The 26,094-nt window shown below is 38.6% G+C and overlaps 1 protein-coding gene across 2 annotated transcripts in view; it reads left to right on the forward strand.

The window, feature by feature from the left end:
- Positions 1-23,335, forward strand: part of LOC145996361 (inactive pancreatic lipase-related protein 1-like) — a 58,876-nt gene extending 35,541 nt beyond the window's left edge. For both annotated transcript variants that reach the window (XM_083132797.1, XM_083132794.1), the window contains exons 3-9: positions 142-404; positions 14,492-14,732; positions 16,082-16,315; positions 17,315-17,560; positions 19,749-19,863; positions 20,976-21,170; positions 23,155-23,335. In XM_083132797.1, coding sequence (XP_082988923.1) covers positions 142-404; positions 14,492-14,732; positions 16,082-16,315; positions 17,315-17,560; positions 19,749-19,863; positions 20,976-21,170; positions 23,155-23,248 — 1,388 coding nt within the window. In that variant the 3' untranslated portion in view covers positions 23,249-23,335. The remainder of the gene's footprint in view (positions 1-141; positions 405-14,491; positions 14,733-16,081; positions 16,316-17,314; positions 17,561-19,748; positions 19,864-20,975; positions 21,171-23,154) is intronic.
- Positions 23,336-26,094: the final 2,759 nt, after the last annotated feature.

Consider the following 26,094-nt stretch of genomic DNA (forward strand, 5'->3'; position numbering starts at 1 on the left):
GGTGCAAACCAAACTTTCCAAAAGGCCATTACGTCATGGCAACACGGTTCAAGTTCAGTTAGGAAGCTTGCCCTTCTAGAGTACAAAATGAAGGTCAAGGTTTGTGTACTTTCGCTTCTTTCACTTTGTAATAACCGGCAGGTTTCGTCTCGTGCTTTCACTCTGCGGAGAAGAGGTACCGCTCGAGGATGAAGGCCATCCCACTGGAGGTGATGGAGACCAGGTTCTTCCTCTTCACCCGCTTCAACCCCCAGGAGGGGCAGATCATCCCCTACGACGACAGGGTGGCTCTGGAGAGGAGCAACTTCGATCCAAAGCGGCCGACAAAGTTCATCATTCACGGGTGGAGGGCGTCCATCACTGACCCGAGGCCCATGTTCAACAAAAATGCATTTCTTAAGCAGGTAAGTCGCCAGACACCATGGCCGTGTGTATGTATGTATGTGTGTATACATGTATGACTGTGTCTGTGTGTGTGTGTGTGTATCTGCAACATAAGCGTAACTTGGTGCAGCCTCCCCGATGGCGTAGTGGTAACGTCGTCACCTTGTAATCAAGGGATTCCGGGTTCGATACCTGGTGGAGGCACATAGTTGTTCGGATCGCACTTTAAACTGTAGGTCCACATCTTGATTATCCTATCTGTGCATAAAGTGGACTTAAAAACAACAAATCTATTTGCAATCAGGCAATGTAACTTGGTGGAGTGTTTGAGAAGGTACCCAAAATTAATTGATTTGGTTTATTGATTTGGTGCCGTACAATGTGATGGGTGCTAATGTGGTGACGCAACCACAGTTTGAATTTCAATCATTCAAACGTTTGGGGGAGAGGGTCAGATCATGAATCTGAGGCCTACAAAGATTAACAAAACTACAGTTAACTTGTAAATTTTAATAAAACTGAAAATTTGGGGGGTGACCTCCTTGCTTTCCAAGTTACGCTTATAACGCATTACAATGTTCTGTGAAGACACACAGAGGAATGTGAATGTCACGCCCCATACATTCCTGATTGATTGAGTTCGTGTTTTAAGCCCACTTTATCCACAGTAAGGCTAATCGGGACTAGACCTACAGTTTAAAGTGGGATCAGAATCACTATGTGCCTCCACCGGGTATCGAACCCGGGACCCCTTGATTCCTGATTAGGCCTCTCTTGCACAGGTGATGCGAACGATACCATGCTCCGCCCACCTTTATCTCCCAGGGTTGCCCCCAGTTATCCATTTATCAGAGGCTGGTGAACCCCAGAGCTGAATTATGCAGGGACATGGATGGAAAAATTCACCTTACGGGAATCGGACCTGGGTATGCCGCGTGGCATCCAGACGTCCTAGTGACTGGATCACCAGGTTATTGTCACACACATACACAGATCCCCACTCTACTGAAACTACACTTTTTAAACTATAGTAGATCAAGAAATATTTTAGTCTGAGTTATCATTTAAGTGATAGATTACCTTGTAATCAAAGGGTGTCGGGTTTGGTCCCTAGTGGAGGCACAATGCATAGTAGTTCGGATCCCACTTTAAACTACGTACATGCCAAGTTCCTATTAGTCTATCTGAGCATAAAAGTGGACTCACAATAGACATAGACAAAACAATCTGCCTTGTTAGATTATTTCTCCTGTTTTCTCGTAGCTTTAAAATCTTGCCAACAATGACGGCGCCATTTGACGAACATATTTAATATACGCGTATGCCTAAAGACTATACAAAATACATATTTGGGCTAAAATAGCATTTACTGACCTAGCTTATTATAGGCGGGACGGGGACTGGAGGTGAAAATTAGAACTATTTTTTTCGGCAGCATTTGCTTCCCCACGAAGCTCCATAGCCTCTATACCATGTTTCACAGCAATCCGCCCCATCGAACGGCCTGCAGATGGCTCTGATTAGGGCAACTTTAATTGTGAACACCCGATATAACTTGCCGTACCATCAGGATCGTATTGTGAAAAAATGATTGTCCCAAGGCCGTTTACAGATTGCGGTCCATTATTTTCTTCAAGTGAACTAAACTCTGTCTCGGGAGTCTCTGTAGCAAGCGAACGAAAACAAGTCCTCTGCGCAAGTAGTGACTCGAGAGGACTCGAGCAATGAACCCGCGAGATGAAAGCGATTGCATGGAGGAACCAACGCGTTTGCAGAAGCGCACACTTCTTCGCTCCGCCCACCCGCTTTCTCACCCTTTTTCACGGCGGCGTTGCTCCGCAGACTCCTGGAACATAGTTATAGTCATAACCACTTCAATTTTTTTAAGACAATGAGGAAACCCTCCCCGCCTGCAAAGCGTTAAAACCTGCTGTAACTTAAGGAATTTTATTCATTGAGCTATTCTTTATTGAAGAGAAGGGGTGTTTGTGACAGAAGTGGTAGTTTTAGTAAAAATTTAACTCGTACGCTGAACAGAATTCCACGAACAATTGGTTCAATTCTGATATTTGCCATACCTTTTTCTCCTCTAGGTTCTAGGTTAATGTCGACTATGAGGATGGATTAGGTGAAATAAATGAAACCGGGACTCATAATCCAGAACATCAGCGGGCTGGATCGTGAATCACTAGCTCTATTTAAATATGTTCTCTCGGACTTTGGAGAAGCTTCGAAGATATCAAGAGTCATGGGCGCAGTGAAGGGGGGAGGGTGTTATGGGGTCCAGAACCCCTTTCTGGACACATCTTCCTTGAAGAAAAAAAAAAAGAAGTCAATATAAGCTCCATTTTTCTACTCATAATGGCAAGCAGAGTGCGTTTTCGGCAGCTGAACGCTTCCCCTTAAAAAGTTTGTGGGTACTCATATGTCAAGAGCTAACGCTATTTTCATTTTCACACACGGACACCCAGTAATGACGTCATAAAAGCGTAAGAACATTTTATGAATGGAGATAGTCACATTACATGGATCCCTAAATATCGTATATAAATGCCTGTTTGGGGTCAGATGTATTTCATCCAACATGCTTTTCTTTACTTGTCTGTTGGGAATAAGGGGACAGGTTATTTGGTTGAGGAGGGCCTTTCACCCCCCTGCTTCTCCTAAAGGAGCTTTCAGGCCGAAGCGACAGGTAGGGGCTCACACCGAAGTGACACGCGACACGGTTTCTTTCGCTGTATAAGGAAGCATTCACTGAACATGCGCGAACATGATGCACGACATTGAAAAAATGGACCAGTTCGTGCAACTCGTCGTGTCGCTTCGATTCGAAGGTTCGCATCGATCACTGAGGGTTTGCTTCCAAGCGACACTTGGCGCTTGGGAACGAGCGAATCAAGAGTAATGTTTCACACCGTAGCGGCATGATAGGCCGCACAAGCGGTGGTAAATTCCCCTAGCGTCAGGTGTCGCTTGTTTCTTCGGTGTGAAATCTCCCTTCAAACTCCCTCAAAAGATCGAACTTGTTTTTATTATTAGATCATTGACCACTTTTACCTTGTCCCATGTAGGTTCTGTCCCAATTAATCTAACTCTAGGGGTAACGAAACGGTAGAAATAATTGAAAATCCAAGCAGTTTCTTGCAGCACGGTAATGTCGAAAGTGTCGGAGGGTCGTAAATCTCTTATCAATGACCGACACGCTATTATTAGGCGAGAGTGTGATTAGATCTCAGGTGCAGGCGCCATTAGCATCTTACAACACACCGTATAATTATTAAGTAGGATAACGCCCTAATGAGGAGAATGTTGGAGGTGAACCGTTAATACTCCTGTGTGATTATTGTGAACGGAAACTGCAAACTATTCATAGAGCAACTTTCTCTTCACGATTTACGGCTTCAGGATCCTTTAGGGTTCTATGGTGTAGAGGCATTCAGTATTCTCACTCTAACACACTGGTTTTATTTAGTTAAGTACGCAAAGTGTATTTTGCTGCAGAGAGAGAGAGAGAGAGAGAGAGAGAGAGAGAGAGAGAGAGAGAGAGAGAGAGATGGAGAATAAAACATTGCGAACTGGAGGACAGAGAAGATAGTGAAAGAACGACAGAGAAAATAAAACATGTCAAAAGAGAGAGGTAGAGGAAGGAAAAGAGGGAGAGAGAGGAACAGAAACAGGAGAGAGGAAGAAAAGACAGAGAAAAAGAAAAGAGGGGAGAGAGGAAGAAAATAGGAAGAGTGGAACATTGATAACTAGAGAGAAACAAAGGAGCGATCGAAAGAACGAAAAATTAAAACATGGTGTGTGTGATATATACTCGTATATATATATATACAGGATGTCGCAAAACTCTTTCAACAACGCTTCGGTGCTGGTAGATATAAAAACAAGTAACTTTTCCGTATAAAGTTTACCTCGAAAGCGCTTAGTTTCTGCGCTATAAGCGCTTAAAGTCTATCCTGTACGTATGCAACCCAACAAAGCAAACGCTTGCTCTGACATAACTAGCAGGGGCGCGTGGCAGGGTTGCCACTAGCGTTCCTCGTTAAGAGAGACGACTTAAAAGCAACAACTTGGGAGTCTGGCCTGAGCAAAATCCAAAATATTAGTGGTACTTGCGATGTTGTAAGAAGCATTGACAGTATTTATAAACTGACCAAAACAAATAATGGGCAGACTGAAATTCAAGATTACTCATTCTAAAATATCTCCATAATTGATTGATTGATTTGGTTTATTTCAATTCGCTTTTCTGCCACCTTTGGCTAATCGCGAAGATGAGGATGATATGATGAAATAACAAATGACACCAGGACTCGAACCCGGGTTATTACAATTTATTTGAAAATTATTCCTATCTGTGCTAGCGTTATTGCTAATCGTGTTTGTCTCATAAGGAAATAATTGCGAGGCTCTTTTAATTTAATGATTGATTGATTCATTGCTGGATTGATTTGCTTTATTTTACTTAGCTGTTTGTGCCACTTTTGGCTAATTTACGAAGATGGTGATGAGTGATGATATGAATAAATTGATGAATATACACTCACAAACATACATGCCCAAGCCGGGATTCGAACCCAAGATCCCTAGCTTATTTTAGAAAACAGTGGCAATCTATAAATTTTACTGACAACTGATATGCATGTAAGAAAAATTATGTGTTTTAAAAATTGGTGTCAAGAAAATTCCAACGATTATTTGCAATACTAGGAACATGCGAATTAAAAACTCCCCCCTCTCTCTCTCTCTATCTCTTTCTCTCCACTCAAACTGGTTAATCTCGAAAGCTCTATTAAAGAAGTTGTAGGAAGAAATTAATATTTCATTGAAAGGAATTACATTGAGTTCGGTGCATACTTACTGCCTGTACTAGTTTGTTCTGCACTTCACGATATCGTTTGATATTGGTACATCAAGAGAAATCCTCGTGATTTACACTCTTTTCATGTGTGCGAATTAGTTTCCTCATTTTGTGTCTTTGCTTTGCATTCTTATCATGGAACGTGAAAAAAAATAATCAAAAGGAAACCATTGAGTACACGTCATAAATTGTACATATTTATCATTCATTGTAGCAACTTGATATCAACATCGAAATGTAAGAGTAATATTTTCCGAAGGCACCAAAATGTCAACTTTTAGTTCACCCTGGAAACAACGTTTTGTAGCAAACGAGCGAGATTCTGACATCTAGATGAATTTCCGGAATAATTCTTGTGAATTTATATTATTCTCATTGTACGTAATTTTCCTGCACTTTCGGGCAAATAGTAAATACGAGGACAAAAGATCCGGTGACATTTTTGTCCAGGTCGGAACTCGTGTCCGGAACATTCGGTAGAGAGAGATCATGTGTTGATCACTAAACGTACTCAGTCACCGAAGTGGCTCAAGAATATTCATCTGCCGGACATTTTTCTTTCTTTTCAGCCTGCTTTTTATAACGAACTCGATTTGCAATAGCGCTAGTTCACAATTTTCTAATAAATAAATTGTAATAACATTACAGTCTGCTTGTTCGAAACGAGACCTCAAACACATCATGCTTACATTTGTTCGTTCGTGGATTTCCTCTATCTCACGTGTTCTTTGCAATTGTTGATATTGCATGATACACGAAACACTCCGTGGTGATGTGGTTAGCACAGCTCGCTACGGCGCCAGGTGTCTCGGGTTTAAATCCTGGTCTAGACATTGGTGTCATTTGTTATTTCATCATATCATCCTCATCTTCGCGATTAGCCAAAGGTGGCAGAAAAGCGAATTAAAATAAACCAAATCAATCAATCAATTATGGAGATATTTTAGAATGAGTAATCTTGAATTTCAGTCTGCCCATTATTTGTCTTGGTCAGTTTATAAATACTGTCAATGCTTCTTACAACATCGCAAGTACCATTAATGTTTTGGATTTTGCTCAGGGAAGACTACCAAGACGTTGTTTTTAAGTCGTCTCTCTTAACGAGGAACGCTAGTGGCAACCCTGCCATGCGCCCCTGCTGGTTATGTCAGAGCAAGCGTTTGCTGTGTTGGGTTGCATACGTACAGGATAGACTTTAAGCGCTTATAGCGCAGAAACTAAGCGCTTTCGAGGTAAAATTTATAGGGAAAAGTTACTTGTTTTGTGATATCTACCAGCTCCCAAGCGTTGTTGAAAGAGTTTTGCGACACCCTGTATATATATATATATATATATATATATATATATATATATATATATATATATATATATATATATATATACAGGGTGTTTCTAAAGGTCGTTTACAACGCTTGGGAGGTGATTCCTCACACGAAAACAAGCAAAAGTCTAAGTTCCATTTTTACGACTGAGGCTTCGTTTCCGAGATAGGAGCCCCGCAAAAGGTGACAAAGTGAACGTCACACCTGACTGGGACGAATAATATAACAGATAGAGAGGCGGTTCCAAGGGAATCATAAAGGAATCGTATGTGCTCAGTGCGGAAGTCACTATAAAAAGTTCACTGCACGCATGCGCAATGGAGTCCTTAAAGGAATTGGGGATTTCCAGCAAGAACAATACATGGAAAGGGTATGTAACGCAGCAAGAAGGACCGTGACAATGAGAAATGCGTTCAAGACAACACATCCCGACATCAAACATCAAAACATGAGCACCGAACACAAAATCCGAAAAGTTGAGCACGGTTGCATACCCCAGTTACACGCGAGGAATGAACGAATCATGTCATGTGGCATACGAGAGACACATGTACTCCACCAGGAGGAGGGAAAGAAAAACACAATATCAGATGATTGCGACAACGTGTATTTTTACACGCGACAACTACGTAATATCCCCCCCACACACAACAAACAACAAATGCTACAATATCTTACGCACAGACAGTCCGTGTCACTGTACACCAACTGAAGATGTCACTTTCACCACACAAAGGGGGTGGGGAGCAATACCAAGAGTGTTCTCACTGAGATTTGCCGAGGGCAATAATCACAGACGGTTTTCAAAATGTCTGCCGTTTACTTCTACGCAGAGATGACAGCGACGAATCAAGAAATATCGAGTACGAGCAAACAAGCCACGTGTATCTGCTACCGTCGCGGCGGCGACGTTGATGCGAGCAACGAGGTCCTCAGCTGATGTGACAGGTGTGTCGTATACGAGGGTTTTCATTTCTCCCCAGAAGAAAAAATCGAGTTGAGATCTGGCGACCTCGGTGGCCAAGGCACAGGCTCATCCCTACCAATGAACCTATTGCGAAACACGTCATGCAGGAAATGTCGTACATTACAATCGAAATGAGCTGGTGCACCATCGTGTTGGTACCACATTTCTTGCCGCAGTGCCAAAGGTACGGTCTCCAACAGTTCAGGCAGAACCTCACTAAGAAATGCATGATACGTGCGACCATTCAGGCGAACAGAGAGAATGTATGGTCCAATTAAATGATCATGTACTATCCCGCACCACACATTCACTGAAAACCTGTGCTGGTGATGGGCCACAAAAAATGCATGTGGGTTGTCAAAGTCCCATACATGACTGTTTCTACTATTGAAGACATCCATCCTGGTGAAAATGGCTTCATCTGTCCACAATACGTTTGCCCCGAAGTGAGGGTTTGTGTCCAGCTGATGCAACAACCATTGGCAAAACTCCATACGAGGGCGAAAGTCACGAGGTAACAGTTCTTGTACTTTCTGCAGTTTAAGAGGGTGCATTCCTTCCTCTGACAACACTCGCCAAACATTCACATGAGACGTGTTTCGTGCCCGAGCGAGCACTCGCGTACTGGTGCCAGGATGTTCTGCGACCGCTGTTAACACATCTTCTGCAAACTGATGTGTACGTACACTTCGGGGTCTTCCAACTTCTTGCCGCGGTGGTAACACTGACCCTGTTTCACGCAGTCGACTGTACACTACCTGAAAGAAGGTGTGAGACGGTAAACGTCTATGTGGAAAGCGTTCTCCATAAAGACGCCTTGCCTCACGGCTATTACCACGTGCCTCCCCATACATGAGATGCATGTGTGCTAGCTGCTGGGTCGTATACGCAGCCGTCTGTGTAATAGGGAGCTGGAACTGCAAAGTATCGTTTTTGTTTAACACTGACACACTGCACAAATTGGCCGTATCACCGTACGAACACCACAGACCAATTGTTGCGATACTTGACTTGCCCACTCCACCACGTCAACTTCTTTCAATACAACATACTAGTACTCTTCAATGCGTATGACAACCTAGAGCGAACTGCTGATCATATCCCAGCACCTGCAACACGACTGGAACGACTGCCGGAGAGAACCAACCCTTCGAGCTCCTCTCGCGAGTACAGCAGTCATGAAGGCCAAACGTAGACTACGAGAGCCAGACTTGCCTGCACAGCGTTTCCAAAACTGGTCTCTTTTACGTCACAATGATCGCGTGCGAACACTTTTGGTATTGCTCCCAACCCCCTTTGTGTGGTGAAAGTGACATCTTCAGTTGGTGTACAGTGACACGGACTGTCTGTGCATAAGACATTGTAGTATTTGTTGTTTGTTGTGTGTGTGTGTGTGGGGGGGGATATTACGTAGTTGTCGCGTGTAAAAATACACGTTGTCGCAATCATCTGATATTGTGTTTTTCTTTCCCTCCTCCTGCCCGACCCTGTGGCCGAGTGGTTAGCACATCGCGCTGCGACGCCAAGGGTCCCGGGTTCGAATCCCGGTCGGGTATGGTTGTTTGTGAATGTCCATTTTCATAAATTTCATCACTCATCCCCATCTTCGCAAATTAGCCAAGAGGCACAAAACGCGAAGTAAAATAAACTAAATCAATCAATCAATCAATCTTTCCCTCCTCCTGGTGGAGTAATGTGTCTCTCGTATGCCACATGACATGATTCGTTCATTCCTCGCGTGTAACTGGGGTATGCAACCGTGCTCAACTTTTCGGATTTTGTGTTCGGTGCTCATGTTTTGATGTTTGATGTCGGGATGTGTTGTCTTGAACGCATTTCTCATTGTCACGGTCCTTCTTGCTGCGTTACATACCTTTTCCATGCATTGTTCTTGCTGGAAATCCTCAATTCCTTTGAGGACTCCATTGCGCATGCGTGCAGTGAACTTTTCATAGTGACTTCCGCACTGAGCACATACGATTCCTTTATGATTCCCTTGGAACCGCCTCTCTATATGTGATAGTATTCGTCATAGTCAGGTGTGACGTTCACTTTGTCACCTTTTGCGAGGCTCCTATCTCGAAAACGAAGCCTCAGTCGTAAAAATGGAACTTAGACTTTTTGCTTGTTTTCGTGTGAGGAATCACCTCCCAAGCGTTGTAAACGACCTTTAGAAACACCCTGTATATATATATATATATATATATATATATATATATATATATATATAGAGAGAGAGAGAGAGAGAGAGAGAGCGAGAGAGATTGAGAGAATAACACATCTGGAAAGAGAGAGGGAAGGAGGGATAGAGGGTGAGACAGAAGGGAAAAAGAGAAAAAGCTGGAAGGGCAGAAAGAGTAAGGGAGAGAGAGAGAACGAACAACAGAGAAGTCAGTATCTATAGAGAGATAGAAAAAGGAAAGATTCATTGATTGACTTGGTGTTTTAAGTTCACTTTATACACAGTAAGGCTAATTTGCACTGGACTTACCGTTTAAAGTGGGATCCAAATCACTATGTGCCTCCACCAGATATCGAACCTGGGACCCCTTGATTACAAGGCGACGACGCTACCACTACGCCATCGGGGATCCCCAGAGAGAGAAGAGAGAGAGAGAGAGAGAGAGAAGAGAGAGAGAGAGAAGAGAGAGAGAGAGAGAGAGAAAGAGACAGACAGACAGACAGCGACAGAGACCCTTGGATATATATGTAAATGGATCAATGCATGTCAAATCAGGCAGGAGTTGACCCTCATAGTCACCGATTTTGATGATATTTGGTACACATCTTTGCTTTGCTCCAAAACCGATACCTTTGAAAGGATTTTGCTGAAATATGATTATTACGAATTATATGAGGGTTGTTCAAAATGCCATTTTTGAGCAACATGCTCTTTTCAATTAAGCATATCTCGGGAACGAATGAATATATAGAATTGTTCTTGAGCTCGTTGTAAAGACGGTTGCATGTTAAGAGATGGTCAAATGTTGAAACTTAGTAAAATTTGAATACACTGTTCAAATGTTCAAATTTCAAGTTTAAACAGCTCAAAACACCCCCAATCGATTTTTCTCATTTTTGGATATTTCTAACTACCATCCTTCCTCTTCATACTGAGAAAGTTTTGATATAAGGAAGAAAAATGAGATTGAAATTTGTCCTGCATCAGCAATGAACTGAGCTGTAGCGTCCCTATGATGAGACTTTTCATTTGTGTCGCACTAAAGGATATATATACTTAATGTTCACGGACAGATGATATTTCACTTGATAATTGGCTTCATTTTGTGCTGTTATTGCTAATTTATACGTTACTGTTTCCATGTTTTTTAGCCACATTCGTGGAGACGAGATGTGGGCGTGTTGCGAAAACTTCTGTGTCAGCCATTAAAAATGAAGGGGGAAAAACGACGAATGTCGGCAATGTCTGAGAAAAAAATCATTACTTATAATATTTTATGAGAATAACTGCGAGTTAGAACCAATGGCGGCGATTAGGGGGACTTGGGGCAATTATCCCCAACTTTTTGTCATTCGTGTGCCTCGCACTATGGAGTCTTAATGCAAAGTCTTGTCTAATAAGAAAATTAACTGCCCATTCCCTCCATCCCCCAAGGTTCGTCACCCAATCACCGCTACTAGTTAGCAGTATAATATTGGGTAATGTTTGTTAGAAGTTTTAATTGAAATTTTAGATGAACTGAATACTATTTTTATATTTATGAAGTTACTGGACAAATAACAATTATACAAATTTTATTGCTTGAGACCTCATTTCGAGATGTTGGAATGACCTCTAATTTATACAACTGAAAATGTAAGAAGGTAACCATCAACATAACTTTCAACACACAGTTATTCTCACAAAATGCCTAAAAAATGAGTTTTTCACAAAATAATAGTTTATTATTTTTAAAATAGACTTTTTTATTTAGTGTAAAAGTTTACACTATTTGGAGCATTTCTGAGAAAACCAGACATTGATAGATGTCACCGTTCCCGAGATATATCAAACCAAAGTATCCAATACAGCGGACTTCTTTCAACATGGAGGATCTCCTCGATGGCGAAGTGGTCCTCCGTGGCGAAGTGGTTAGCAGACCGCGCTACAACGCCAGTGGTTCTGGGTTCGAGTCCCGGGTAAGGCATGGGTATTTGTGTTCGTCCAGTTGATAAGAAAGAAAGAAAAATGTAAGAATTGAAAAGTGTAAAAGTGAGAAATAGAGTGAATGGTGGGGGATACCTCCGCGTAAAAGGTATTTCCTTTATATATAAAAAAAGTGGTAGCCTCGTTGCCTTGCAATCAAGGGGTCCCGGGTTCGATGCCCGATGGTGGCACATAGTAGTTTGGATACCACTCTAAACTGTAGGTCTAGTCTCGATTTGCCTTACTGTGCATAAAGTGGACTTAAAACAACAAATCAAATCTTTTCAACATTGGAGGCATCAGCACGCACATAGCGATTGGCTCCTCGACTGAAAATACCTTAAATGGCATAACAATTATAATACCAAGCTCTTGCTTTTATAAAAAAGCTTTAACAATTCGTCAATTAGGGACTTAGCCGCTGGACAGTAATGAAGATGGTGGGTACTAGGTCCTCTATTTGGAGACACATCTTATGGCGATTCTTTGATTAAATACATTAAAACTTATATAAATTTAACGCTTATAAATTAGGTTATAATTTTTATTCCGAATAATTTTCTGTCGCATAATTTATTCGAAAGTTACAATGGAGAAACTTCTAAAAGTACAGAGAGACTTGCTTTTTTTAGATGATTTCTTACATAACGTGAAAACCACTTACATTATTGAACAACGAAACATTACCTTTCCTTCAGTCCATCTAATGAGGATCAAAAATTTAATATAAAATAACTGCTTAGATATAGGCCAGTAACTAAGAGTCTGTGAATCCGATTCTTGAGGGGAAGCACAGGGGAGAAGGGCGTCAACTTTTGAGCTTGTACTTCTAGTACTGGTCTAACAACTGACCAGAATTACGGAATTACAGTGGAGCGAGTTGCTAAATATTTTAGCTATTTTGAAACACCGACCGATTTCGATTTCTGTATTCCCATCAATCGTTGTTTTTCCCCCTTCATTTTTATGGCTGACACAGGAGTTTTCACAACACTCCCACATCTCGTCCCCACGAATGCGGCTAAAAACATAGAAACAATAACGTATAAATTAGCAATAACGGCACAAAATGAAACCAATTATCAAGTGGAATATCATCTGTCCGTGAACAGTAAGTAGGCTATATATATCCTTTAGCACGACACAAATGAAAAGTCTCATCAAGGGACGCTGCAACTCAGTTCATTGCTGATGCAGGACAAATTTCAATCTCATTTTTCTCCCTTATATCTAAAAACACCTCTGTAAAACTTTCTCAGTATGAAGAGGAAGGATGGTAGTTAAAAATATCCAAAAATGAAAAAAATCGATTGGTGTGTTTTGAGCTGTTCAAACTTGAAATTTGAACATTTGAACAATGTGTTCAAATTTTACTAAGTCTCAACATTTGATAATCTCAAAATATGCAACCGTCTTTCCTCTTTACAACGAGCTCAAGAACGCTTCTACGTATATCTTCATTCGTTCCCGAGATATTCTTAATTGAAAAGAGTATGTTGCTCAAAAATGAAATTTTGAACAACCCTCATATAATTCGTAATAATCATATTTCAGCAAAATCCTTTCAAAGGTATCGGTTTTGGAGCAAATCAAAGCTGTGTACCAAATATCATCAAAATCGGTGACTATGAGGATCAACTCCTCCTGCCTGATTTGACATGGAATGACTCATATTGTATAGTTGCTTTAAGGTCCATATTGTTTTTCACACCCTTACCAACGTACAACCTTCTTCGCCTTTTATTGTCGTATCAATAATATAACACTGCATACCATTACTAACAATTATGTTTCTTAACACTTCATACAGCCATAATTTGAGCAAGCTTGATGAATTGTTCCTTATGGCATTTTCTCGAATACTTTGGACTAACATAATATGCAAACACTAATTTCGCTTCTGATTCAAAATTCACATTCAAGACTTGACCCACACACCCTTAGCACTACCCAAAATTCCCTTACAAAACCTTTTTACAAAGGAAAATTTACAGGCCCATAGCCAAGGTTAGGGATGCTGAAGCCTAGGTGGCTATGCACGGCGCACTCCATTCCAAGATTCATTTATTTGAAAAACAACAACAAAGTCTGTATATGTGACGGATTGATTGATTTAGTTGATGTTTTAAGTCCACTTTATGCACAGTAAGGCTAATCGGGACTGGACCTACAGCTTAAAGTGGGATCCGAACGACAATGTGCCTCCACCGGGATCGAATCCGGGACCCCTTGATCACAAAGCGACGATGCTACCACTGCGCCATCGGAGAGGCCCTGAATATGCGAAGAAGAAATTTACACTTGGCAGAGGTATATTCTTGTAACACAATACTGGAATTTTAGTAGTTTAAAGATGTTCTTCAGGCACTAAGACATCACTGAAATATTCTTAAATATGCTAAACTTTTTGTAAATCGGAAATGCAAACTATGAAATGCACATGTAATTATATTTCGTTGCACTAATGGCTAAACACGAATGTGCTAAATCTTACTTTTGAGATAAAGCTATTTTAACTTTCAAGGTACCGGAAAAAAAGCAGGTTTTACATTTGGATAAATATTGCCATCGGTGAAATATGTCCGTAGTTATGGCCGTTTATTACGTTATATTAGTTAGCATAGGAATCTATCAACAAAGAAGTAGCCAGAAAATGCCCTAGGCGAGAAAGTTAATTTGCACATTCGCCATTTTGGTATTAGGTCCTATTGGCTTTTTCATTATCTTTGTTATTCTTGTTACAATTTCATTTCAAATTGTGATCCATAACATTATTTCTCAGTAATAATATTTTTTTTCTTCTTCAGGGAGATGTGAACGTTGTGTTAGTTGATTGGGGAAGAGCAAGCGCTGCGTATTCCTATTTCCTGGGCGTTGTATACACGCATCTAGTGGCCAACCAGGTAGCTACGCTGATCCAAATAATGATAAAGTTTGGATCATCACCCAAGCAGTTTCACTTGGTTGGGTCAAGCATGGGAGCTCAAATGGCAGGCTTTGTTGGCGAAGCTCTCATTTCAAACGGATACAAACTTGGTCAAATTACAGGTATAAATTGCTGTCGGCAAATTTTGTTGATTATATATAACTTTGTGTCTGATAGATTAATTTATTCCACCCACAAACTTTGTAAATTTGCAACAATTTCAAAACTAACATTACATAATCGAAATCGGAATAATGATTCTGAATGTCAATCTAGCTGCCGATAATTCAATGTTACTTATTTTGTAACAAATGTGATGGTTCACTGTATTATCCTGGCAGGAAAACTGAAGACTGGTGGCGGGGGGATAAGGACAGTTCACTTTTTCCTTGGCAGACAAGGCTTTGTATAGAGTGAGGGGGGCAACTGCCCCCTAATTGCCACAAGCTATCACTGCATGAGTGTAGGGGACTAGTTGGAAGTGTGGAGGAACTAGAATTTCGTTAGAACAGAGTTCCTACCTGCTGGGAAAGACAGGAAAATTGACCTTTCTAGAAGAAATGAATATGTAGTTAATTTTTGTTCTTTTATTTTGAAAAAGATTGAATACATTTCATTGAAAGTACAGTTTAATACTTAAAACTTGGTTATAGGCATGTGAAATCACTACATAATGACATGAAAATTTATTTCAAACTTGCTCTAAAAACCTGGAAAAAGTCAGGGTATTTGTTTGCCAAAAGTGTGTATTGAACCATGATTGAAAGTTTTCTTGGGTGAGTTCTAGAGATTTTACAGTTTACTGTCTCTGAATCTTCTCCAGAACTCATCTGATCAGGCCGTTAAATTGACAGAACAGCTGCATTATATGTGAGCAGCTTCAACTCATATTTCATTTCATCTATATGTTTGGAAGGATTTCAGATTTATGGCAATTCATGTTCAAAGTTATCACGTTGGGGAAACTTAAAAGTTTTCAAATGTGCACCTCAACCTTTGGCACTCTATATGAACTAAACGTAATTACTCATCACTGCAGTGAAAGAGTTAACAATGGCAACACTGATTAAAAACATTATTTTTGTTCACTATTTCATCTAAACAGCACGTAATTTCTTATTACAAATAGTCATATTTCAAAAACGTTTTGTGTATATCATCAGACCTAATGAATTTAAATTACATTGTGTTAAATGAGATGACTGACGGTTTATTTTTGCCAAAACATATGACCTCACAGTAACCAGGTCTGATTCAACACAATGTACACATAATTCATAGACTATGATCTTCTTTCATATTGTTATATTTTACTTATGAGCCTCATAATAATTGAACGTCCATGAGTAAAAATGCAAAATAAAGAAATATTCCTTTGCAACATTATGTAAAACTTTTAAATGTTTACAACAAAACTTTACTAGAACAGGAAATATCTTCTATTCCAGACATTTCTTAAATATATTTTTAGGTTTGGATCCATCAAGCCCTTTCTTCCAAGGATTCGCAATACCAAAAGGCATTGGCTTGGACAAGACAGACGCTGATTTTGTGGAAGTGATCCATTCAAATGGCGGATCGATAGTTACCGGCCATTACGGTGTTGGAGGCAGACTTGGCCACGTTGACTACTACCCAAATGGAGGACAGAATCAACCAGGCTGCAAGGATCCATTAACGATTTGGGGAGCAGTTCACAACATATGTAAGTGTAATTTCAACAGAAAGTGCCTGAATTGGGGAGCAGGGATAATTTGCGTAAACATCACCCTACCTTCTCCCGGCAAGGATTATTTACGTAAACGTCACCCTACGTTCTCTCAGCAAGGATAACCTTGCGTAAACATCACCCTACACTACTGGCGTATGCAAAGGGGGAGTTGATGGTGCTACAGCCTCTCCCGAAATTTTGAGTAAAACATCATTTTCAAATGAGAGCAATAAAGAACCCAGGATAAACCAAAATGGTAACTGCCAACTCCCTTTATAATGACCTACAGTTGTATCGCAACTATGTGATATCTACTTTTACTGTTCCATCCCCTTCCGAAAAAATCCTGAGTACTTACTACTTTATTTTCACCCTGATGAACCAAGCAAGTATACTTAATCTCAATGTTTTACCAAGCATGCCTACACCATACAGGAATTTCCACTTCAAATTCAAACGCACGTCACAGATCACACCAAATGAATATGCTTGTATATTTGAGCCATAAAGTTAAGATATATACGAATTTATTTCCAAATTTTGCATTATCATATGACTATCCTAATCCTTCTATCTAGTGCATTTCTTTGATTGTTCTTTCAAAGCTCTAGTGTTATAACTTTTTTCCTAGCTCCACACTTGAGTGTTCACTCACATGTATCTTATATTTGCACTAGATAATTGACAGCATTGCTTTGTATGTGCATAGGCAGTCTTACTTTGAGTTTCAATCATTTTTTTCCATGCTATAACAACATTAACAATACTTCTCCTTTACTTTATTGATGCTTTTAAGATCTCTTACATGATCATTGGTATTCATCTTTCTGCACTATTGTATAAGACATTATAAACACTCAATATACCATTGCTTGTTGTTTTGTTTATTTAATTTATTTACAAATATGCATGGTATAGTAAGTAATGTAAATTTTAATTTCTTTCTGATATTTTTGTGTTAATTTAAAAACATATATTTTTTCTTTCAAACAGATTACGACACTGAAGCAATATGTAGCCACAAACGAGCGTGGGATATGTACATCGAGTCAATAACATCCGAGTGTCGATTTGTTGGCTTTCCTTGCAACAATCTCAGAGATTTTGACAGAGATTTTGTGTTTGGAAAGTGCTTCTCCTGCTGGAACCAGTTCTGTGGAAAAATTGGCCACAGATCAAAGCATTTTTCAGAAAGAGGGCCATTGTACTTGGTGACGAGGTCAAGCAGTCCTTTCTGCGGTAAATATCACAACTTGTTTCAATTTTATGCTAGGAAATTCAAACCTTTTGAAACTCGTTAACCACCTGATAATATACTAGAAGCAAAAACCGCATGTGTAGTTCAATACCAAAATAAGAAACAACATAAATGTCAGTATCACCAGTCATTCTTACTATTATCTACAAAATTGTTAACACAGGATATTTGTTAACATATTGATTGAAGCCTACTTCAACCCAGAGTACCTCTGTTTCCAAAACGCTTTTAACATACTGCACTATTTTATTGCAAAATAACTTATAGTCTGTTATTTCTCCTATTCACATTATATTATTTCAAGTAACTCATTCATCATTATAGTTTGAAATTTATTTCTGGAAACATTGTTTTCACACTTCTGATTTTCCCATATCAATTTATGTTCACCTGAAAATGAATAGTATTTAAATAATACATGCGTGTTTAAAATTGCCTTCGGTTACACAGAAAATCTGGTAACAGCAGTGGCGGCCGCAAACCCCGAAATGCAGGGGGAGGGGGCGAGATGTTCTCTCAGTGCTCCTGAAATGTCATAGTTCCAGAAATTCAACATATAATAGTATCGCTTATTAAAAAAAAATCGATTTACGAAACATGGAATACTCAATCTTTCTTTTTCATGTCGGTGAACTTAGAATACGTATCAACAGAGTTAGCTGGATTGCACGAGTCAATGGACACCTCAAATAACTTCAGGACTCTTTTATTCTTTATTTTAATGTCTGGTAGATGGACGAGTGGGTTCCTGGTAACATACATATATGAGCAGGGCCGCACCGCTCAGCCGCAGGGACTCGTGCAACTTGACATGTGGTTCTCCTACGAAACGCTGAATTATCTTATTTTCTCGCAGATGGCCATCAATAGAAAGAATCTCTCATGTCATACCTTTATAGCTACGTAGTTTTTTGTAAACTTGTAGAGTGTAAATTCTCTACAGTTATGTATATAGTAGGATTCAGTTGCTTAGCCAGTCGATCCTTATTGCTACAGAATAATCAATCAAACTTGGTAATTCATTAACTTTTACCACTAATATTAGTTTCACATGTGGTATTTCAAATGTAACTTCCTACCAAATATTTTCAAGGGAGTCCCAAGCTTCTTCATATTCAAATAAGACCTGTGTTGCAGGTTATTTTAGATTTTTAGCTATGAGGTGAGGGGGCAATTATCCACTTGCCATAAAAGCCACCTCTTTTGTCGCGCAGGATATACAGTGTATGAGTTAAATGCCGCCATTTTTTGGAGGGATTTTGTGAAGTTAATTTCTCTCCCTTGTTGAAATTTTGTGGACATCTCTGTCGAATCATTTTATCCTTTCTAGTGTGTTATGATTTTGTGACATACAGTGCTAGAAGTGGAAATTCCTAGCTGCGCGTTTGATTGTTCGAGTTTGGAGATAGAAGGAAGGAACAGTGTGGATAAACATGGAGAAAAGGAAGTAGGTGGGGGATGTTTGTAGAAATTATCCTAGCTGGGGGGATGCTTTATGTAAATTTTGTTAACTGCTGGGATAACATCCCCCTTCCTCTCCCTAAGCACTTCCAGCACTATTAAGTACAGGTCTGCATGAGGAAGTCTAAGAAATGTATATTCGGTGGTATATAGAAAAAATGGCATCGTCAAAATTATGATTAATAATATCGAGGTCCATTAGCACCAAAATTAAACACAGTGTCCGTGTGGCTACAACGTTTTTGGGGGCCCAGTCCTTCTGATAGGCCTTTCATTGTGTGCCAAATTTTCAATGAATAGAGCCTCAGTGCCACTTATCACTCAAGACTGGAATCTGCGGTTATTTCATCCTTGCAGATTCTAATTGACCTTGTGATCTTGGATCAACACCGTCAATCTACAGGTTCATTTAAACCTACACAACTGAAATGTTAGAACTAGCTAACTATTGTACGCCTAGTGTCCCGGGTTCGAATCCCGCTCGGGCTTGGTTGGTTGTGAATGTCCATTCATCACTTTCATCATTTCATCACTCATCCCCATCTTCGCAAATTAACCAAGAGGCACAAAACGCGAAGTAAAATAAACTAAATCAATAAATCAACCAGGCAAGAACATGTCAGCTAAATCCACAATGTATATACTTTATCTGTATGTAAATTTCTGTTCTCTCTAACATTGTACTGTAACGTTATGAATTTTTTTCAGGTGACCAGCTAAGAGCAACAATAGATATTTCTGACAGAACAACAACAACAAAAGGTGAAATACATTTACAACTCGAAGCTAATGGAACAACTGTCAATTTCGATATGAGTAAAGAGTGAGTATTCGCATAGAATCTGTGTGGGATTATATTAACAGTATACTGTAACCGTAGAAGAGAAATGGTGGATGAACCTCTTTGCATGAGTTCATATAATTTTATAAGTAGCAATTTTAAATTGACCTAGCTATATGAAATAACATGTGGCACATAGATGATATTTCATAAATGAATTGTTAAGTTATGTGAAAATTGTGGCTTAACCATGGATCAAACTTAGGATCTTTAGTATTTCATAGTCATCATATGGCTAGTTCAGTTGAATTATTTCCCTAGATAGCAGAGATGACAATAGTATTCATATGTCTATGTAAGTAGCCAATGACAATGAGACGTTGCAGTGTACATGAAGGGGAAATAAAATCTTTCACAAAGATATACATGCCAGAGTTGATTTTGCACATTTGTTATTGTGGGTGTTGGATCTTTGTAGCAATTTACATTTTTTTTTCTTACAGGGGTATGGCGCTCATAAAACGTTTAAAACTACGAATAAGCACAAAACAGAATTTACTCTGAGGGGCAAATCCACTTAGTTAAACCTATTCAAAAATCTTGGGTTTCACAGTGTTCTTTCTATCTCTTAAACTCCCCTTCCCCGATCTTCCATCAACAATCCTTTTAAGGAGAGTTTTCCATTTTTGTTTGTGAATACTTCATTGATGACAATCACAAAACATAAACTTCCTTACTTACAGCCACTTTTATCCAGTGAATCTGAATCAACTCTTCAGAATTAGGAATAAATGAGAGACCAATGAATATACAAGGTGAAATAGCTTGGTGAACAGAATATATGAGTATATCTAGCAGTATCTTTTTACTCTCATGATACAAATCAAACCTTACTTTATAATACAGTATGTATGCAGTTGAAGCATTCTAAACAATTTGAGAGTGTACATCACTTTATGTGTGTATGTTTACATTCGTGTGAAAGGTGGAACGGAGTAGTCAGGTTCCTTAAGCTCCTATGTGAAAATATTACAATACAAAGCAAACAAAATTTTTGGTTAACCAAGATAATTTAGATTAAGTTTAATCGTGTACAATTAATAGAATATAAAATTTTGGTGAAAGTTATTACATGAATTTATACTTTTTTCTAGAGTCGACAGCATTGTTGAAGGTGGTAAAATGATTAGCAGGGTAATTGCGGTTAAATTTGGGACACTGAAGGCTGCAGAAATCATGCAGTTTCTTGAAGGAACAATATCATTCATCCCTCACTCTTCCGTGTCACATCTCGGATCCCAACACATCTACCTCAACACAGTTGCAATCACAGACCAGAATGGTAAAGGGTAAGTTTTGGAGCACAAGCTCAATTCCCATTTTAATTTTTTTTAGAATTTCTTATTTTATATCTTGTGATGCAATGCAATGAAAGGAAAATATATTCACGTGTATAATTTTATAAGTACAGAACACTGATTGGAAGTAACAAGTTATTTGTAGCACGGAAATAACAGTTACTGTTTTCATGCATCATACTTTGTGATAACACTATTAATCTTTGTTTCCATGTTTAATAAAACACTCAAAATGCTGACCAAGGCCGAATTTATTGTAAAATAACACACTATAAACGTGACGTTTCAATCTTATAGCAATGTCTTCCTCAGACTCTGAACCAAAATAAAATTGTTTTAAATTTGGTTCAGAGTCTAAGGAAGACCTTGCTATAAGATTGAAACGTCACGTTTATAGTGTCATTTACAATTCGGCGTTGGTCAGCATTTTGAATGCTTTGTGAGTTATATCTCGCCTAGATTAAATTAACGTACAATTAATTATAAAATAACTGTAATTGTAACTGAATTATTTTTATGCAAAAATGCTGTAATTGTAATACAGTTGCTATTAAACTTAACATTGTGAGCAACATATTAGAGGTACTAAGAAACGTCAAATTAATCAAAATATATGTATTTAAAAAGAGTACGATATTTTTCTGGATACTCCCATTGCCAACAGGATACCTACTCCATAGTAGTTGTTTGTGGGAAGTTAATTTTACCGGTACTTATAATTTCAATCTTAATATCATGGAATTAAAAATAACACACTTCAGCCCGGTAGCTAGATATTTTGGTGTCCCCTCCCCTTCCGCAAAACCAAGCACCAACATTTTATGTGCGTCCTTCAATATTTCCTTCTTATGGCATGGCTTGTGATATTTGCATCCTACAAATTTTGAAATGAGAAAAAGGATACTAATTAAAAATAACATAAGTTAGATTTAAAGATTCATAGTTTGCATTTCTGATTTAAAAAAAGTTTAGCACATTTAGGAATATTTCAGTTATATCTTACAAGGGGAGGCTACGGCTTGGGAAATTGACTTTGAGTCGGGACTTCGTGGAGTGGTGGGGTACCCTATAGCTATTTATATGCAAAGGTACTAGTGCTCACTAGCCACAGCCATTTCTGAGAAAAAGCGCTACAAAATTTCGGGCATTTCAAGCGCGCCTCAAGATATTGGCCGTCTGTATGCACAGGTAGGCTAATCGGTTGTGGACCTACAGTTTAAAGTAGGATTCGAAGCACTATGTGCCTTCACTGGGTATCGAACCCTGAACCCTTGATTACAAGGCGACGAAGTTTTCACTACGCACTGATATATTTGCGGCTTTTTTTGAATATCTCGAAAAATCTGCACATTATACACTCCTCACAAAACGTTTGAAATATTGTTATATTAGGCACAACAGGTTTGGAATATTATTATATTATGCAATAGGTGATATGCACGGTGGCATATGTCGGTGAAAGGACGAGAACGTCCACCAGACAGATACCATGTGTTGTTGGATTCCAAGGTCGTGTCTACCACCTATTGTCTAATATAACAATATTCCAAACTATTTGTGAGGAGTGTATTTTCAATGTTACATCTCAAATGCTTACAGATATTCTGTGCCCCTAGCAGGAAAATATTCTAGATACGTGCATGTTCTCTATCCAGTAATGTTTGTGTAGATGGCAAGGTGTACTGCAATCACTATTGTTATCCTACATTGTCATATACCCGCTCCAAAAAAAAAAACATAGTTTGAGCTATTGTAAATCATTGGTTATTATTATCATTATTATTATTACTCACTCAGAACCACTTTAGTTCAACTTTCTAAAGTTGTCCTCTATATAAACTGTTGACAATGATATTAGTTGTTTCTACTAACATCTTATCTATACAAGGCCATATTATTTCAATTTAATTAATAAGGTTTACTGTATTCACACATTCTATTATTATCTGTAATGCTTGATTTTTATTTCTTACAGATGGTACTTCTGTGGTTCAGACACGTTTTTAGAGGACAAGGGAAATTCTGCGAGCAACAACATCACAATTTCACTGCAACCGTCCCCATGTTGATTTCATCTCAGCATTGTGTTTATACTTAGATGCCATAAATTTCATAATCATCCTTTGTTTTCATTGTAAATACTCATTTTTATCAACAACCTGTTAATATTCAAATAAAAAATTGTGAATAAATTCAGTGTTATATTTCATAAAGCTCATGTTAATGTTTTACACATGCCACAAATGAATTTTAACAAAATCATGAGTTTCAGATGAACTGTGACACAATCAGTGTTCGAAATGGGAGGGGCGCTATTCCCAGTTAAGAATTTTTTTATGGAGCATACCCCCGGTTACATAATTTGCATAAATATCCCCACTGCCACGGTTTTGTCGTCATGTTGACCCATACGAGCATCCTCTCCACATATCCCCAAACTCGACCAAATATCCCACAGCTAGCAATTCCCATTTCGAGCCCTAAATTCAATGTACAGCAAATAGATTTCGCTGTATTTTATCTTGAAATACAAAACGCGCTAAAATATACCTTTTAAGGATGTAAATCTCTCAGGGTAAAGATGTAAATCTTAAAATCCCAAGCAGAAAGTTTGCGAGTTAGTAACTTTTATTTCACTGGTACTATTTTCATTGTCTTCGTGCTGTCTATTGCAAGGTAAAACACATGCAAATATTATGAATTCTTGGTAGAATAGGGCTATAAAATAATTTAGAATTACTCTTATTTTTTTACAAACCAAAGTCTCATTTATAGTCATTTCGACCCGTTTGGGGACTGGTTACTTAATTTTATACAACAAGATGCAAGGGGACGTCCACAGATTTTTTCCAGCGAGAGGGAAACAATGTATTTTTATCAGGCGGGTAAACTAGGCATGTTACTCCGTAATAATGTTGCCCTCTCAGAAAACATCACTTGAGTTTGAAATTATCACGTTCCTACATCCCTATTATAATAATGGATGTAAATTACTGTGACTGAAATCAACTCATACGAGGTGTGAAATAATAGGTACTTTTATGTCAACATTTTCCACAATCTTTCAAGTCGAATGCTAACAATAACAAATTAATTTGCCTTCTGCTGGTGTTCGGTGTACAGCTATCGTTAGGGGTGGACACGCGTCCTGCACCATAATGACAAAATGCATTACGTTTGTGAAATATATTTGGTGAATTAGACAGCATGTCTTCCTCAATAATTCACGACAGCAACGCTTATGCTAGGGTGCCAGCTATCTTTCCCATCTTTTCATGATGGGTTAAAACAAGGAGATGCATTATCTCCATTGCTCTTTGATTTTGCCTTAGAATATGCTGTTAGGAAGGTTAAAGAAACTAAAGAAGGACTAAAATTAAATGGTGTGACTCGGTTGTTAGCATATGCAGATGATGTAGACTTACTGGGGGATGATGTGAATACAATTAAGAATAATGCTAAAATATTTTTCAAAACTGCTAAAGAGATAGGTTTGGAAGTTAACAAAGAGAAAACTAAATATATGCTTACAGGCCAAAACCAAGTGTTAGGTAATAATCAAAATCTAATTATTGATAACAACTCGTTTGAACCAGTTTCCAAATTCAAATACTTAGGAGTAATATTAATTTATTTCTCTCCACCCATGCAATTATATACATACATACATACACACACTTTATATATAGTCTAGTGTGGTTGGGATTGTCTTGTGTAGTAGTTGTGCTGTCTAGTGTGTTTGTGTTTATTTTGTGTAGTAGTAATGCTGTCGAATGTGTTTCTGTTTGTCTTGTGTAGTATCGGTGGTGTGTATGTATGTGTCTTCTGTTGTAATTGTGCTGTCTAGTATGTTTGTCTTGCCTTGCGTAGTAGTTGTGTTGTCTAATTTGTTTGTGTTTGTCTTGTGTAGTAGTTGTGGTGTGTAGTTTGTTTGTGTTTATATTGTGTAGTAGTTATGGGGTGTTTGTGTTTATATTGTGTTATAGTTGTGATGTGTTTGTGTGTGTCTTGTGTAGTAGTTGTGCTATCTAATGTGTTTGTGTTCATCTTGTGCAGTAATTGTGCTGTCTAATGTGTTTGTGTTTATCTTGTGTAGTAGTTCCTCCATTCATATTGGGGGTTAGGCGTAGAGCTGACAACTCTGCACTGTAAAAAGCCATGTCAAGAATCAGCAATATAAGGCCATGGATGTTCCCAAGGTAAAATATTCCGGAGGTAAAAATAGTCCCCCGTTCGGATCTCCGGGTGGGGACTACTTTGGGAGGTCCCTGGACTAAGGATAAGATCTACATTAGGAATAAGGATATTAAATTAGGCACCTGGAATGTTCTGAGCCTTTACCGGCCTGGTGCATTTCAGTGTACAGTTAATTTGATACTTAAGTATAAATTAGATGTAGTAGCTGTCCAGGAAGTTAGGTGGCCAGGAGAAGGGAATTGTAAAACTAAAAATTATACTTTTTTTCTATGGTGGTACTGAAAATCATAATTTTGGAACAGGCTTTTTTATAAATAATAGAATTATCTCGGCTCTTAAAACAGTAGAATTTATTAATGATAGGATATCATATGCAGTTTTACAGGGTAGGTGGTGTAAAATTATTTTAATAAACATACATGCACCAACGGAAGATAAAGATGATAATACTAAAGATGATTTTTATACAGAGTTAGAACAGGTCTTTGATAAATTTTCTCAGTATGATATGAAAATTCTGTTAGGTGACTGTAATGCACAGATTGGCAAAGAAGAGACATTTAAACCTACGATTGGTAAAGAAAGTCTTCATGAATTAAGTAATGATAATGGTATAAGATTGATTACTTTTGCAACCTCAAAGAATTTAATTGTGAAAAGTACCACTTTTAAACATAAAGATATCCATAAATATACCTGGTCTTCTCCAGATGGTAAA

Source organism: Lepisma saccharinum, chromosome 1 (genome assembly GCF_977018435.1).
Source record: "Lepisma saccharinum chromosome 1, izLepSacc3.1, whole genome shotgun sequence".
Lineage (NCBI taxonomy): Eukaryota > Metazoa > Arthropoda > Insecta > Zygentoma > Lepismatidae > Lepisma > Lepisma saccharinum.